This window comes from Eupeodes corollae, chromosome 3 (assembly GCF_945859685.1).
Source record: "Eupeodes corollae chromosome 3, idEupCoro1.1, whole genome shotgun sequence".
Classification (NCBI taxonomy): Eukaryota; Metazoa; Arthropoda; class Insecta; order Diptera; family Syrphidae; genus Eupeodes; species Eupeodes corollae.
Window position 1 is genome coordinate 124,671,557 of NC_079149.1, and position 13,144 is coordinate 124,684,700.

Sequence of the window (13,144 nt, forward strand, 5' to 3'; positions counted from 1 at the left end):
TCTGAGAACCTCAGGCAGCTAGGTATTCCAATAATATCTGACAAATCTCATTGACAAATCAGAGAAAATATTGGTCTTGAATCCTTATCAGCTTTTTTTCAGATATTCAGGAAAATGTTAACAATTGATGCTCAAGGCGATGAATTAGAAATTATTAAACTTATCTCTTTTGTGACCTTACAAGAAACGAAATCAATTACGCGAAAAATGAAATGGTCCTTTGCAGACTTATTAAGGAATGCAATCTTTTGTGAATCAGCCCTATCATGAATTCCACCGTAATCGCAAATTTTTACGGATCCTGAAAAACTGTATCATGAAATCCGTTCATAGTGGAAAATCTCATACAATTTTGCATTACGAACGGATTTCATGATACAGTTTTTCGGGATTCGTAAAAATTTCCGATTATGACGGAATTCATGATATAGCTGAATGCAACCTTTAATGACTTAAATATAAAGATTGCATTCAATGAATCCAACCTAAAGATTGGAACTTCACATTTTGCAATTACCAATCATTTGATCTTTAAAAGATTGCAATCATTTTTTCAAGTCATTTGACTGCAATCCTTTGAGACTTAATGCATTCTCTGAATTCTCTTGATGCCTTTGCATTTTTAAGTGAAATTTCGCCACACAAAATATTCAAAGTGTTCCGCACACCAATTTTCGGTGTCACACACCGATTTTCGATATCAGACACCAAGAGATTAAAATCAAACTTTCAAAAGCATGAAATTTCCCTTAAGAATATAAAGACTTCAAGTGAATGCAAAGTATGAATGAAGTCTCAAACGATTGCAATCAATTGATTGCAGTCAAATGATTGGAGAAACAATCAGCCCTATCACGAATTCCATCGTAATCGGAAATTTGTATGATTTTCGAAAAAAAACTACGGCCATAGTATTCGGAAACTTTTACGAACTCCGAAAACCCGTAATCGCAATACAAAATTATATGAGATTTTTCACTACGAACGGATTTCCCGATAAGGGTTTTCCGAATTCGTATAAGTTTCTGAATACGATGGAATTCGTTTATTTTTTTTAACTCCAAATGATTAGTGAATGCAAAAGTTTGAAGTCTTAATCTTTAGATAAAATCAATGATTGCAATCTTTAAGTAAAATTCAATAAATGATTGTATTCCCAAAACATTCCATTCTTGGAAGCCTTGAACTTTGTTTAAGAAAAATTCACCAGTAATACTGTTTTTCTCATATTTCTATAGTCAGAGATTATTCGCTACGAAGTTTTACATAGACCCAACAGAAAAAATAAAAATAAAACGAAAATAAAAATAAAAAGCCATCTTTAAATATTTCATGATTTCGGTATTTTTTCAGTTTTTTTTTTTATTATTATTTTCACAAAATATCAACATTTGTCTACTTAAAATTGTCCCAAAAAATAAAGTTCAATCATGCAAAATGTGAAATACTTTTTCTTTTCTTTTCAGTTTTGTTTTCATTTTACTTGAATTTCTTCGTTTTTGTTTTTTACATTGTATAATGTTAAAATTAAAACAAATTTAATTACAAATTAAAAAAAAGAAGAAATTATAATAATAGGAAGAGAAGAATAATAATATAAATATAATATAATGTTAAAGTTGTTGTTGTTCTCTTTAGTTTAATAATTCTTTTTTCTACTAAATTAAATTATAATTTTGCTTTTTCATTTTTATTATCATATTTTTATTTATAATATCTAAATGGACAAAATAATGGGTATATAATAATAAAGTTGTCTCTTTTTTTATTATTATTTTTGCAACAAATCAAGTTTAAGAGCGCAAATTATAAAATAAAATACATTTTAAGTAACAATTTTATATTTTATTTAATTCTTTTTTTTTTATTATTTAGATTGATGTTAAGAAATGATTCTCTCTTATTTTTAAAATGTTGTTTTTTTTTTCTTTTCTTTTCTTTTTATTTAATTAAATTGTTATTGTTTTTTATTATTTTTGATTAATTAAAGTTTTTATAAGAGGAATCGTCAAAAAGAAATTATAGAAACACATATCTATGAGTATGGATGGTAATACATATATATTTGTAATCAACTTATATTACAATTCTTTTTTTCTTTGTTGTTGTTGTTGCTGCTGATAGTTGTTGAATGTTGTGTTTTTTTATCCTATAGTTAAATGTTTTTTTTGTTTTATTTTTTTTTGTTTGTTTAATTCAACATTTTTGTTTTGTGTTTTAAATCTGCGAAAATGATTTATTTGTCTTTCTCGGACTCAACTGGCGCCTTCTTGCCGATTGGGATGGCTACTTTGACTCTGAAATAAAGAAAAATAAAAGTATGTAGTTTAGTGTGAAACTTGGATTAAGTATGTTTTGAAATACAAATATTGCTTTTTTTTTCTTTAAATCTGACATTTTTTGGGAAAGAAATAGAAAATGAATACACTACGATAATAGAGTCTGAAATGTATCACGTCAAGTTTTTGAGATGATACTTTTTAAAAAGCAAAAAACACGTATTTGTGTGTTATTAATATTCGGTTTTTATTCTTAAACATACTTTTGGTGTTTTTTCGTAGTAAAAGTTATATTTAGGTTTATTATTTGGTTATTTTATAAATTAGTATATTATTTCCTAAATATTTCATTAAAAAAAATGATCACTTAATTGCATTAAGATATACGATAAACAACGCGGAAAGGACACATGTAAGCGCTTCATTAATTTTCGTTTTTTTGTTTTCTTTGCTGAGTTTGACATTTGCTCCGATTAACAGTTTGTCTATTTAATAGTAACGTTAAAATGAAGTTTTGACTAGACGTTTGCACACATTTTTAAAACGATTTAGAGTAAGATCGTTTGGTTTTATTTAAAAAGTTAATCATAGGGCGCAAAGGAAAAAATACAAGCCTTGAAAAAAGAAAGCTTGTTATTCTTCACCATAATAAAGGTGAAACATAAAAAAATTGCTGTTATTTAAGACGTAAAGCCAAACGTTTTCGGTGATATTGTTCGGAGGTATAAAAGGGAAGGAAGGATCGAACCAAAGAATCAGATGGGTCAACCAAAAAAGTTAACAACGAAAGAAGAACGGCTTATAGTAAGAAAAATTAAAGCAAATCCTTTCTTAAGTGTACCAACAATTGTGTAAGAAGTGTTGATGGAATGCGAAAAAAGCCATTTATCAATATGCCCAACAGGCAAATTCGGCTCAAATTTGCGAGGTAACACAAAAATAAGGATGCAACTTGGTGGGATGATGTAATATTTGCTGACGAGAGTAAGTTCAACCTCTTTGAATCGGATGGAAGAGCTATGGTGTGGCGCAAGCCAAATGAAGAGCTTAAAAGCAGGAACACAAAGCAAACAGTAAAGCATGGAGGCGGGCACAACATGGTTTTGGGGTGCATTTCGGCGAGAGGAATGGGAAATTCAGTATTCATGGACAGTATATTGAATAAGGAATACTTTTTGACATGTTGTAAGGGAATGGCTTCTGTATAACTGTTAGTTATCCAAACACCCACAATTTCCAGACTTTGACCCAATCGAGAATTTTTGGGATGAATTGGACCGTCTAGTTCGCGAAAACCCACTAAAGCAACGGCTTAAAGAAGAATGGAGCAAAATAGGCATTGAATACCTTCAAACAATTATAAAAAAATTGACCAAGCCACTGGACGGAGTTTTATTTAATCAAAGGTATCCAACAAAATATTAAAATCAATGGTAAGAAAGATTAATTAGATAAACTGGTTTTTAACTTTTTGAAAGTTTAAAGTAGAAAATAAAGTGTTTTTATGGAAAGAAACAAAAAAAAACGAATATTAATGGCACTCACTGTATGTATGGATTTTTGAGGTCATATACAATTTTGAAGTGGGTGTGATGGTTTTCCAATTCTACAACCCTTTTCTTCAATATTCTTTTGACATATTTATATTATAACATATAAGATTAGAAACATCTTTATAAGTTGCTTGTTTTAAAGTGTCTAATAAAAATCTAAAAGAAACTCTAAACCATTTATGCTGAAACGGTTTAGAAGTAAGCTTAGCTCTTGTAGAGAATCTGTTGCCTAAACAATTTTATAAAATCAAGTTTTTGAAATATATCAAAAAATATAATACAGTTGAAACCGGATATTTTTAAAACTTTAGCAATAAAATTAAAGTTTGAATTAGAAATTAGCTCTAAAAAGTTCAAGGTTTGTTTAAAATCTTCATATATTGTGAAATAAAAACTAACATAACTATTTAAAATTTCCACAAACTACATAAGGTACTAAAGTGATTTAAACTGTATCAAGAAGACAAAATATTTCTACTTTGCAAAATCATCATAGAATTTGTAATTTAGAGACATTTTGCCTTTTTTAACTTAGCCTTAAAATCCCCGTTTTGAGTTTTTGTTTGCAACTTTTTTGATTAATTCGAATTTAAAACATTTTAGTCCTTCAAGAGAGAAAGTATTTTTTTTTGTTTGTGCTCCAAGGAGAAACAGATAACGGAGCGCGTGAAAAGATAGAAAACTCCTTCTTCTCTTGTCCACTGCAAATTTCATATCAATTCAAGTCAGGACGTTAGGTACAATACAAATTTAGTACGGGTGATATTTTGTTTACCAAAGAAGTTCTTATAGAACAATACCAAATATCAACTTAAAATAATAATAATACACATAAATTAAATGCGCATTCAAAACCTAAGGTTTACCTCAAAAAATGTCAGAAATTAAAAATTAATATTTTAAAAATTTGATGCAACTTACTTGTCGGTAATTTCTGTCACCTTGGTTCGGACCAAATCCAAATATGAGTCGATCGATTGTTTGTTGCTTTCGTAAAGTTTTGGCAAAGTGAAGAGTGACACGAAGGCTAAAAACAGGAAAAAAAGTAATCAAATTAGTTTCAAAAATTTAAATACGAATTATAATTCTCTAGAGCCTCAGAAATCTATGGCAAAAAAAAGTAAATTTGTTGATGTTTAAAAGCTTGAGTCCTTCAGTAGTAAAGTGAAATATTTTTGAATTTGATGATTTCACTTTTTTTTGGACATTATAAAAAAGAATATTATTATTCTTACCCAACATCACCAATGTCATGCCATTGAACCAAGCTCCAATGTATGTCATGAACCACAGAATAACACCGAATTTCAGTGAATCAACCAAATCATCAACCAAAAACAATCGCCTTAATTCAGCTGTAAATCCGTTTACATGAGCAACAGCAACGCTAGCCACTTGTTGTACTCGCTCTTGGGAAATGGTCAAATCGAGTTCGAGGTATTCCCTATAAGAAAAAAATATTAGTTACTATTTTATTTCTGTTTGTAAATTTGTATTTTAACTTACTTGAAGGGTTGTCCTTCTGATGTTTTCTGGATGGCTGCCATCACTGTTTTATAGATACGGAACGATACTGTACCAGCTAATGCAATGATTGATAAGTATGCAAATACACTGATTACTGAGAAGCATGCAATAGCCAATAAAGTTATCAGTCCAGCACCGAAAACGATTCCTGATTTCTTCACATCTCGCCAGTAGATTAAGGATTCCACTATAAAGATACAAAAAATACAAAACAAATTAGATAAATTATTAAAGTAAAGTAATTAAGCTTAATTAATAAATAATTTTATTTAGGAAATATTTACTGGTCCTTGAGAGTTTTCGAAAGAAATCGAAATCGAAATTTTATTTGAATTTTGACAATTATTGGAGACAGGTGATGATTTTCTTGCTTTGGGTGAAATACCGTGAAGTCCGGTTTAATTTATATGAATCCTCATCAAATATCAAATTAAAATTTGCATAAGACTTCCTATTCAAATCAAGTTTTTATTTTGTCCAGACGAAAACAAATATCGATTCGAAACTGGTCATGGTTTTGGTAAACAATTTCCGGTTTGTAAAACACTTTTAAACTATTTTTTTTTTGTTTTAAGTATGATGAAAGTAAAAGTGGCTACATCTTAGATAAATTATGGAAAGTATATAATTTTGTTTATTATTAACGTATTCAAATATTTATGATTATTTTCTCATTTGAAAATATAATAATATATCGCGAAATATTCGAAAAACCAAACTTTTTGCAGCTGGATGGGTTAAAAAAAAGTGTAAAAATAGATTTCTTTCTTTGCAAAAATTCTAAAATGGATGGTTTCGTGATGAATGACAAGTCAAAGAAAATATGCGTTTTTCCTCGTTCAAAAATGCTTTGTCCAGGTTTTTAAATGTGGTGCTATTCAAGTATTTAAAGAAAGAATATATCTCTTTAAGGTTTTTTTCACAACAAATCATTTTATTAGCACCAGGAAAAGTTCTATTTCTTGGAAAATTGTTTTTTTTTAGCTTTGAAATGTTCATTCTATTTCTTGGGATTTTGAGTGAATTGTGTTATTACGCAATAGAATAGCTCTTAGCTATCTACCCACAAAAAGTGTAAGGAATACAACTTTTAGTGCCGGTAATAAGTATTTTTAAATATAAAATAAATACAAGTTTATAAAGAAATCGACTTTATTACTTTTTGTCATTTTGTATTCCAACTTTTTTGAAAATAAAAGAAGATTTTCGATTCAAAAATAAAGAGAAAACTCAAAAATGTACTCGTTTAAAGGATAAAAAGGCCCGGAAATAAATAAAAAAAAACTTTGTACTAGATTAAATGCTTTTGTACAACTTATGTATATACAAAATATATATAAATTAAATAAATATGTATTTTTATGTATTTAAAGAGTTTGTGCTTTAGGTTTCGAAATCGCGTCAAAAAAACTTTTCACTTTATGTCACACTCTGTACGGTTTGACATAGTCACGTTGATGAAAACTCTCGATGCACTAGCGAGACTAGATGGATCTGTAGATGGGGATCTGTATAATTTCTCGGACAGAGCATCTTTTCGGCATTCTATCGAGTGGAAAAAAAAAATAAATATATATCTAACTTAATTTTGACAATTTACTTTTGCCGAATTGGAGAGAGAAAAGAGTCTAATATTTATATATATTTTTCCTGACTAATAGTAGGATTTTTTCGTTCAGGCGAAGAAAATAAAAATAAATGAATTGTTTAATTTAATTGGCGTGGGTAAGAAAGTATTTCTTTTTTTCTGTGGTGGGGGTAAACTTGTTGGTTCTTGGTTTGGAATGAAAATAATTGAAATTGCAATTTTCAACAATAGGCTTTGTTAAAATTAAAACAAAATTTTAATTCTACTAAATAGACTATAATTTTGAACGTAAACCAATAGGTTTCTAGTCATTGACTTCTAGACAAAAGAATCATCTAGGATTTGTTTCAAACACTTAGGAATCACATTTTAAAAACGGGAACTAAAGAATCAAGCTTCGGGTTAAAAGCATTTATATATAGCAATTTACAATTGAAATCATATGTACTGTAGCATTTGATGAATAAAAGTAACATTTAATAATTAGAATAAACACGATAAACTTTAAGGTCACATTGCATTTACAACATTTAAAAGTCAAAACTTACTATCGTAAAACATTGAGTTAACATTTTTATGAATAGCAATATTCTAAATATTCAGCAATGTATTAGCAACGTCAAAATGTTAACCTTTCTTTTTGTTTTGCTAGTAAATTACTCATACCCTTTTTTATTTAAAACCGGCATCCGAACATGTCTTAAAAAATAAGTGACAGCTCGTAGAAAACAAACTTAAACGGACCTTTTAATTAGAATTCCCAACTGTAGACTGGGTCATTCTAATAATATTAATTGACAGATGTAGATGATAGATATGGAATCAGCAAATTCCTAAGAGTTAAAGTAGCCAATTCTTAATTTTAAATTTAGCAAAATGTTAAGAGACATAATCAACATTTCACTAAATCGTTTAAAACGTCCACACTTTTAGATTTGAAAGAATTTAGGTTCGGATCATAAATGGCTCCTAATCCCATTAGTAAGTCACGTACGTTTTCATAATTTTAGAATGAAGACATTTTAGAATGATTTAGTATTCTTTTAGATCTTAACCCTGACTTTTTCTATTTATCATCAATGTCACTTTATATTTCTGCAAAATTTTCTGAGTAGACGGTTTAAGTTTTTCTGTGAAAGTTCAGAGCAAAGGATGGAGCTGTCAAAAAAGATCTGTTTTTCCTTTTTAGCTCAAATATATCAGAGATCATTTGTATGCTTGTTTTTTCATTTTCCAATCAGAGCTCTGAACAAAATAACCGCGTGAAATGGAGTGAAAAGCTAAGTTTGGCTGACTTCACGTTTGTTTCGTGTGGCTTAAAGGTGACAGATGGAAAATTCTTCAAACTCTTTTCATAGCGTACTAGAAGTGCACAGGCTCTGCTCAGTGCTCTATTTCCTTAAGCTTAGCAGAAGGATTAAACATTAATATATTTTATTTTTTATAGAAAAATGTGCTCTGTATTTATTTCAATTTTATTTGCAGTGTGCGATGTATCTGTTTATCAGATCAAAGTATGTTTGTTTACATTTCTTTGAATACGGAAATTTATGAGATATAACAAATGTTAACTGCCCTAAAACATTGGTATTCAAGAGATTCGCATGAAATTTTATATGTTATAACTAAAATGTAAATTAAATGTAGTTTAATTTAAGCGATTCGGTAAAATTTTATAGTTATTTTAGTAAAGATGATTTTGCTAATTTTAGTTAAAATAACAAATGTCTTCTTCTCATTCCTTTGAGGTTTCTGACATTTAAAAAAATAGGTTCACGTCATGGTTTAGACGGGTTCAGATTTTAAAGTTTCTAAATATGAAATAAGTATTATACTAGCAAGGCATTTAAAGATATTTAACTAAATTTCTACATTTATAATATTTCTGTATGACATTTAATGTTATTAAGTCAGTTTTATCGATTAAGGTTTGTTTGCTATGTTTTTTTTAACGATCTGTCACTTTTTAGATGTGTTCAGATGCATGGTTTTCAATAGAAGCGAATTATTACAATTTATGAATAAAAAAAAACAGTGACAGTTTTGAAAAAAAAACAGTACAAACCAAATAGTTTTTTTTCAGGTGAAGAAATCAAAAAAAATCTAAAGTTCAGATAGTTCGTATATTCGAAATTCTATTAAATCGTGGTCTATTTTAATTATTTCTCCGAAATGAAAAGAACAAAAAAATACAACAAAATCACAGCATGACAACGTCAACGATACATCCCGGTCGTATGGTATGTATCTTCTTCTTAAATATATATATACGAAAATATACGTAGAAGACAAAAGCAGAAAATTCAAAATAAGATACGCATTGATACAGATACAAAAATAAAGAAAAACTTTCTTTTGAAATGAACAACATACAAAAAAACAAAAAAAGCACAAGATGAGGAATTTTGGTATAAAAACAAAACTACTAAAAGATACAAGAGTTTATTAATTCTTTTTTAAAAGAAAATGAAATGTATCTCATAGATACAATTTAAATTTTTTTTAAACTTTAAACGCACAGAATGCGGAGGAACTTTTTCTTTCTTTTTATTCTCTCATTTAAATAGATACAAGTTTTAAGAATACGCAGAACTCGAAATAGACAAAGAGTTGCCATGTTTGTGTCACGTTTGTGGACAGAAAGAGGGAGGATTGGATTCTGGTTGATTTAATTTTATCAATTAATCGATCAGCATCAGACTTCTCGTATATAGTCGATGGCTTTTCAAATTCACGTGTCTATAGTTGAATACAAAACAAAAAATACATAGTAAAATATATTTAGTTCCTATCTACGTAATTTGTTGTAACAGAGACAAGGAGTGAGTGAGATTGACTTGACAGCAAGTTGCAGCAATGTAAACGTTACTTTTTTGTTTTGGGTTTCCTTTTTTTTATTGAGAGACAGACGGGTGCTGACATTTGGAAATGCATCGGAAAAGTAATGGGATGGAGATAATACTTCTTAGAGAGGAAAAAATAGTTTTTTTAGTCCAAGAATTTGGAATATTCTTTCTTTCTTTTTTTGCGATTTTGAAGTATCGTTGAAATTGACATTTTGAAGGCAAATGAGATGGAATTGTATTTTTGAAAAATACCTTTGAAATTTGTTTTTTTTTCTGTTGTTGTTGACATCTACATACCAAGACTAGGTGTATACTTTGAAACATAGACTAGACAAATATATTTGACTGTCTGGCGTTTTAAATTTCCAAAAGGTGTCAATTAATTATTGTTTGAACATTTTTTAAAGCGAAATTTACTGACATAAATTTAAAAAAGGAACGAATGTCCTACATTCTTAGACGGCGCCGAATAAACGTATGTGTGTATATAAATTTGCAAGGAAAAGATAAAGTATTCTAACATTAGCAGCGTTTTTTTATTATCACAACGGATCAATGCAGATCAGATAATTGAAATAAAACAGCTTGGATCATCATATTTAAATTATATTTTTTGACGTTCGTAAATACGCACAACAAACAGTGATATTAATTTTAAATTTCAAAAACTCATACTCATATGGATTTACTAAAATTAAAAATATCCATTTTGTGATTTAACTTAAGTAAAATGTTCAGATTGAAATTAGCAAAATCATGTTTTTAGTTTAGTAACTTAATCAAATGTCTTTAAGAATTTACTAAACTGTTCAAAATGTCCCGCTTTAGTAGTTAATGAATATAAATCAGTGATATAGTAATCTTCTGATATTTTGTATGTTATCGCCAGACAAATTTCAGAACCAATTTTTGATCTTTTAACTTTTACGTAAACACATTTTCTCACATCAGCTTTAAAAGATATTTGATTCGCAGAACGCAGAGTGTGAACAAAATGACATCAAATGTGAACATTTCTTTACATGACAAAAATTGATCAAAGTCAAAATAACAATTAGAAGTCGATTTGAAGATTATGAATGAATTTGATTCATGAATTGGATTCAGACACCCTTGAAGATTCGGTAATTTTTGTCTACTGAATATTGTAATTTTTTTATAATAATAATTGTTTAAAATTTTCAAAAAACAAAGATAACAATATACAAAAGTTTATCATTTATGCATTACAAACCTACCGGCTTTATTATTCATACAAAGCTCAATAAAACAATTACTTATTTTAATAAAGAAAAAGACACACAAAGCAAAAAGTAAACAATTTCTGTTTGCCATTAAATCATGTAAATCTTGTACACGTGCCGAGATAAATTTTATCTTCCATCATTCTCTTTAAATATGAGATAACATTTTTAAAGTTTGTCTACTCTATTCAGACTTTGGTAGGGTAAATACCAGAAAACAAGTGTTTCTTGAGGAGAAATTTATCAAGCATATCTATTGCAAATGTTGAGATTGAAAGTCGAAATCATTTCTTTTACGTCTTATTTCACATTTCATATCAAAATAAAGTCCAAGAGTGCCAAGTGAGTAAGTTTCACAGATGAGTGGTTTCGAGTTATAAACAGAACTATAGATTTTACCACGGTTTTATTTTACAAATCGTCGTTATAGTTTTGATTGTTTGTTGAGAAAAAGCCAATAATTTGGAGAAAGGTTCTTTTGCATTTTATTAAGATACTGTACATTTTGGTTTTAAATTGGTAGCACTGGGATTTGACACCTGTCAAAGCAGTTGTCATTTAAAGTGTCATATATTTGTTCGTTGTTTTAAATATTAAGAAAACAATTTTGAAGATAAAATATTAAAAAAATAATCACGATTTTTCCATACTTCTCATACAATTTACAAAAAAAGGGGCTGGGATGTGACACATGATTTTTCTAAAACTTTAGATTACAATATTTTGTATGAGTTACAAAAATTTAAAGTTATTGGAACGATTTATTATCATGTTTTTGTTGCTTGTGTAGATTTTGGTGTTTCAACAAAACAAACAAAATTTTTCAATGTTATTCCCTGTAAAAAAAATTTATTTAAAGTCCATATTTCTACTGGTTCTTGAGATATAGGAGACAAAAAAGAAGGTTACCACATACATAAAAATCCCTTTAAAAACCTTTTATTAGGTTCAGGTACCTTGAAACATCGGGAATTGTCAAAATTTTCTATTAGCCAAATCGGACCTTTAAAAATAAGTAAAGGTTTATATGAGAAAAGTGCATCCATATGAAACACAATTTCAATCCATATGGTAACTCTATAAACATACTAGTGCACGATTTTTAATTGCAGTATAAAATAATTACTATTACAAAAAGAATAATTAAAAAAGATATACCTTCTCTTCTTTAAATAAATAGAAAGTTGTACGAATCTGAATCGTGATTCCTCATCATTCACGTTTCATTAATTTTGATTTAAAACAACACCACATCAAAACAAGAAAAAATGAAACGAAAAATCATCAAAAGCACTCCAAAATAAAATATACTTAAAAACCAGTTGGCCTTACAAAATTCACTTTCTTAATTTTTCTGCAAAGACACACAGAAAATCATATCAATTATAAGAACAAGATTTAGTTCATTTACCTACCTATGTTGTAAAGTCTATATAAATTATTATCAAAAAATCAAGAAACGTGTAGGTTATAAATTCTTATATCAATTAAAAAACAATGCGTTTAAATAAAAAGATAGAAAATAAATTAGAAATTCAAGATTCAAAATAATGCAAATAGCAACAGCTCCTTTTTGAAAAATGAAAGTATCTCCCTTCAATAATCTTGTCGTCATGACAAAATTCAATTTTAAAAAAAATTGAGATAACCTTTCATCAATAAAAGTTAATATTTTATTTGCTAATTAATCAAAAAATTCATACACTATATGTGCAGCACGAGCAGTCAAAGCTGCAAAAAGGTAGCACAAGCTTAACAATTGCAACGTTATCAATTTCAATTAGATTGAGATAATGTTGACTTTGGCTTAACTTGACCAATTGGCATGTGCTGTGCTATGCTGCGCTGCGCATGTCTCGTCTTAAAAAAAAGCTAAGCGTTAAACTGGTTAAGAATACCTAAGTCGATCAACGACGATGACGACGAAGCAACGATTAAATTGTACGCGTGGCGTAGCTATTCCTATCAAAGAACCACTAAGCCTTTATATAGATAGGTGCCTACGGTACACCCAAGACCCAACTGGTGCTGGCTTAATTTTGACAATAGTTTGTGTGTGACACGTTGGAAGTGTATCTCTTGTTTTTTTTTACCGTGTCACCGTTAC

At 28.7% G+C, this 13,144-nt stretch overlaps 1 protein-coding gene across 6 annotated transcripts in view; it reads right to left on the reverse strand.

Annotated features, from left to right (window-relative positions):
* Positions 1-1,320: 1,320 nt before the first annotated feature.
* LOC129952275 (reticulon-1-A) overlaps positions 1,321-13,144 on the reverse strand; it is a 71,659-nt gene continuing 59,835 nt past the window's right edge. For 5 of the 6 annotated variants that reach the window (XM_056064784.1, XM_056064783.1, XM_056064785.1 and 2 more), the window contains 4 exons: positions 5,339-5,546; positions 5,068-5,276; positions 4,754-4,859; positions 1,321-2,297 (listed from right to left, as the gene is read on the reverse strand). In XM_056064784.1, the coding sequence (XP_055920759.1) occupies positions 2,237-2,297; positions 4,754-4,859; positions 5,068-5,276; positions 5,339-5,546 (584 nt within the window). In that variant the 3' untranslated portion in view covers positions 1,321-2,236. Of the gene's footprint in view, positions 2,298-4,753; positions 4,860-5,067; positions 5,277-5,338; positions 5,547-6,518; positions 6,673-13,144 lie in introns of those variants that run through there. The other variant, XM_056064788.1, reaches the window with a different exon arrangement.